General features: G+C 49.2%; 2 protein-coding genes across 2 annotated transcripts; both read left to right on the top strand.

Annotated features, from left to right (window-relative positions):
* Positions 1-211: 211 nt before the first annotated feature.
* LOC104127451 (histone H2B 8) lies at positions 212-1,140 on the top strand. The gene has a single exon (XM_009640121.2). The coding sequence runs from the start codon at positions 277-279 to the stop codon at positions 655-657; it is 381 nt and encodes a 126-aa protein (XP_009638416.1). The 5' UTR covers positions 212-276; the 3' UTR covers positions 658-1,140.
* Positions 1,141-1,877: 737 nt separating this feature from the next.
* LOC104127450 (histone H3) lies at positions 1,878-2,400 on the top strand. Its single transcript, XM_009640120.2, has one exon. It carries the CDS (start codon positions 1,882-1,884, stop codon positions 2,290-2,292), a length of 411 nt encoding a protein of 136 aa, XP_009638415.1. The 5' UTR covers positions 1,878-1,881; the 3' UTR covers positions 2,293-2,400.
* The last annotated feature ends 271 nt before the right edge of the window (positions 2,401-2,671 follow it).

The raw sequence follows: 2,671 nt of genomic DNA, 5'->3' as shown, positions 1-2,671 counted from the left end.
GCGAGCCGCCACCCTGCCTTTTTATCCCTTCTTCCTGGGGTTCGGCGGGAGTTCTGATTGGCGGAGGCGGCGATTGCGAAGATAACCAATGGGGAGACAGATTAAGTAGCGACCAATGGAAGTTGCTGTATGGTTTGACATCAGAAACCCGGATTGTCCAATAGACAGAAACGGCCTTGAGTCATCTCATTTGCATACCGTCCCTATAAATACGGGGGTCGCCGCTATTGTACTTACGTCGTTCCTGCGGTAGACAGGTAGAGACGGGCTTGTAAGATGCCGGAACCAGCCAAATCCGCTCCTGCTCCGAAGAAGGGCTCCAAGAAGGCCGTCACCAAGACGCAGAAGAAGGGTGACAAGAAACGTAGAAAGACTAGGAAGGAGAGCTACTCCATCTACGTGTACAAGGTGCTGAAGCAGGTGCACCCCGACACGGGCATCTCGTCCAAGGCCATGGGCATCATGAACTCCTTCGTGAACGACATCTTCGAGCGCATCGCCGGCGAGGCCTCGCGCCTGGCGCACTACAACAAGCGCTCCACCATCACCTCGCGGGAGATCCAGACGGCCGTGCGGCTCCTGCTGCCCGGCGAGCTGGCCAAGCACGCCGTCTCCGAGGGCACCAAGGCCGTCACCAAGTACACCAGCTCCAAGTAAATCTCGGTTCGAAAGATCGTCTAATCCAAAGGCTCTTTTAAGAGCCACCCACGCATTCAGTAAAAGAGTCGTTCACACTGGTTCGGTTCGGTGAGTGGTACTTGTGTTTAGCGCTGTCTTACTTCCCAGGCTAGGACAGCATTTAATTTTAGGGAAAACGTTTTTCATGTTAAAGGTACCGGGAATGGTTTGCGTGGTCTCGTATATGCCCTACTGTTAACTCGCGCAGGTCTATAAAAACACCTAATCAAGTTTTAAAGCTATTAAAGCTTTCCTTCCTCATTTTAGAGTAATTGGCTCCAGTGTTTCTGTAAGTGCCGAGATTATGGGTGGTAGGATTTAGGGGGTTTCGTTTGTTTTTTGTTTCCCCCCTCCCATTCCGATATAAAATAAAGCATTTATTGTTTTACAATACCGGCCTTACTCCAATGCAGATTATCCCTTTTCTACCAAAACGTCGTCTTTCCCTTTAAATATTAGCTGTCAGTCTCGAACTCCGCGTGTCCCTCTCTCGCCCCCCGCCCCACAGCAAGCTCACACAGGGACGATGCACTCAAACGCGGCCTCCCCCCGCGCTGCCCGGTTTTTAATCCTATACTCATTCTCTGGACATTATTTTCTTAGTGCACTCAATGTTACCTTACAGTCTTAATAGGGACTAGAAGGGATAGATCTTTTTCATCCTTTGATTAAAATTACGGTCTCTAACATGCTGTTTTTCATTGTGCTTTCCATTTTTTTTAATTCTTACATAATTTTTTTTCTACTGTTCGTTTTTCTATTGTCTATGTGTCTGTAATATGTCTATGTATTTAAATAAAAATTCCTATACATTCCAGAGAAATTTCACCTTTTTTAACTGCCCAGAAATTCCATACAAAAAAAAACCTTGAAAATTTCACAATGCAAGAGAAAAAAAATTAAATTAGAAAATGTCTAAAAAAATAAAAATTAGTAAGACAGAAAGGGATTAGAAAAATTAAAAAAAAATATACAATGATAAAAGGATCCCTGTTTTATGCAGCAGACAGCGAGAACAAAGACCGAAAGGGGTAGGAGGTATTTGCCAGTGGCGGGCTTTTTAAACTTTGAATCCACCAATGAGGCTCAGCACGTCCCCATCCACCTATCACAGAGAGGACCAGCGCTATAAATACCTCTCGAGCACAGGCACAGCGTCAGTGTTTCTCGTCTTCACTACTCTGTGTTCTCTCCTTGAGAGCCATGGCGCGCACGAAGCAGACGGCGCGTAAGTCGACGGGCGGGAAGGCGCCCCGCAAGCAGCTGGCCACCAAGGCGGCCCGCAAGAGCGCGCCGGCGACGGGCGGCGTGAAGAAGCCGCACCGGTACCGGCCCGGCACGGTGGCGCTGCGCGAGATCCGGCGCTACCAGAAGTCGACGGAGCTGCTGATCCGCAAGCTGCCCTTCCAGCGGCTGGTGCGCGAGATCGCGCAGGACTTCAAGACGGACCTGCGCTTCCAGAGCTCGGCCGTGATGGCGCTGCAGGAGGCGAGCGAGGCCTACCTGGTGGGGCTCTTCGAGGACACCAACCTCTGCGCCATCCACGCCAAGCGCGTCACCATCATGCCCAAGGACATCCAGCTGGCCCGGCGCATCCGCGGCGAGCGCGCTTAAGCTTCTAGCGAACGGATCTTCAGGCTACCGAAAACCCAAAGGCTCTTTTAAGAGCCACCACATGGCCAATAAAGAGAGCTGTATACTCTTAGTCCTGCGTAGGAAGCAATGTTTCGCTCTTGCTTTTCGGGTACCGTTACAGTGACTGACATTTCACTGGTCACTTCATTACATCATCTCTTAATTACATTTCATCGACTAAGTAGTGAGCAAAATGTGTAAGTCACTTTTAAAAGTGGTTGAAAAGCATCTTGATCGTAGCAGGCCAGTTTGGCGTGGTTAAGTCCTGCCGAGGTAATCGTGCCAGGACAAATCTCTGTTTAGGGTGAAAATTCCTTTCTAGACTTTTTAGAGGAATTGCTCCTCATTTTTTACAGAA

This window comes from Egretta garzetta, unplaced genomic scaffold, assembly GCF_000687185.1.
Source record: "Egretta garzetta isolate BGI_Z169 unplaced genomic scaffold, ASM68718v1 scaffold1086, whole genome shotgun sequence".
In the NCBI taxonomy this organism is placed as follows: domain Eukaryota; kingdom Metazoa; phylum Chordata; class Aves; order Pelecaniformes; family Ardeidae; genus Egretta; species Egretta garzetta.
This window is presented reverse-complemented; position numbering and strand designations above follow the sequence as displayed.

Coding starts and splice junctions, on each gene's coding strand:
- LOC104127451 (XM_009640121.2), top strand. CDS start 277: ATGCCGGAACCAGCCAAATCCGCTCCTGCTCCGAAGAAGGGCTCCAAG.
- LOC104127450 (XM_009640120.2), top strand. CDS start 1,882: ATGGCGCGCACGAAGCAGACGGCGCGTAAGTCGACGGGCGGGAAGGCG.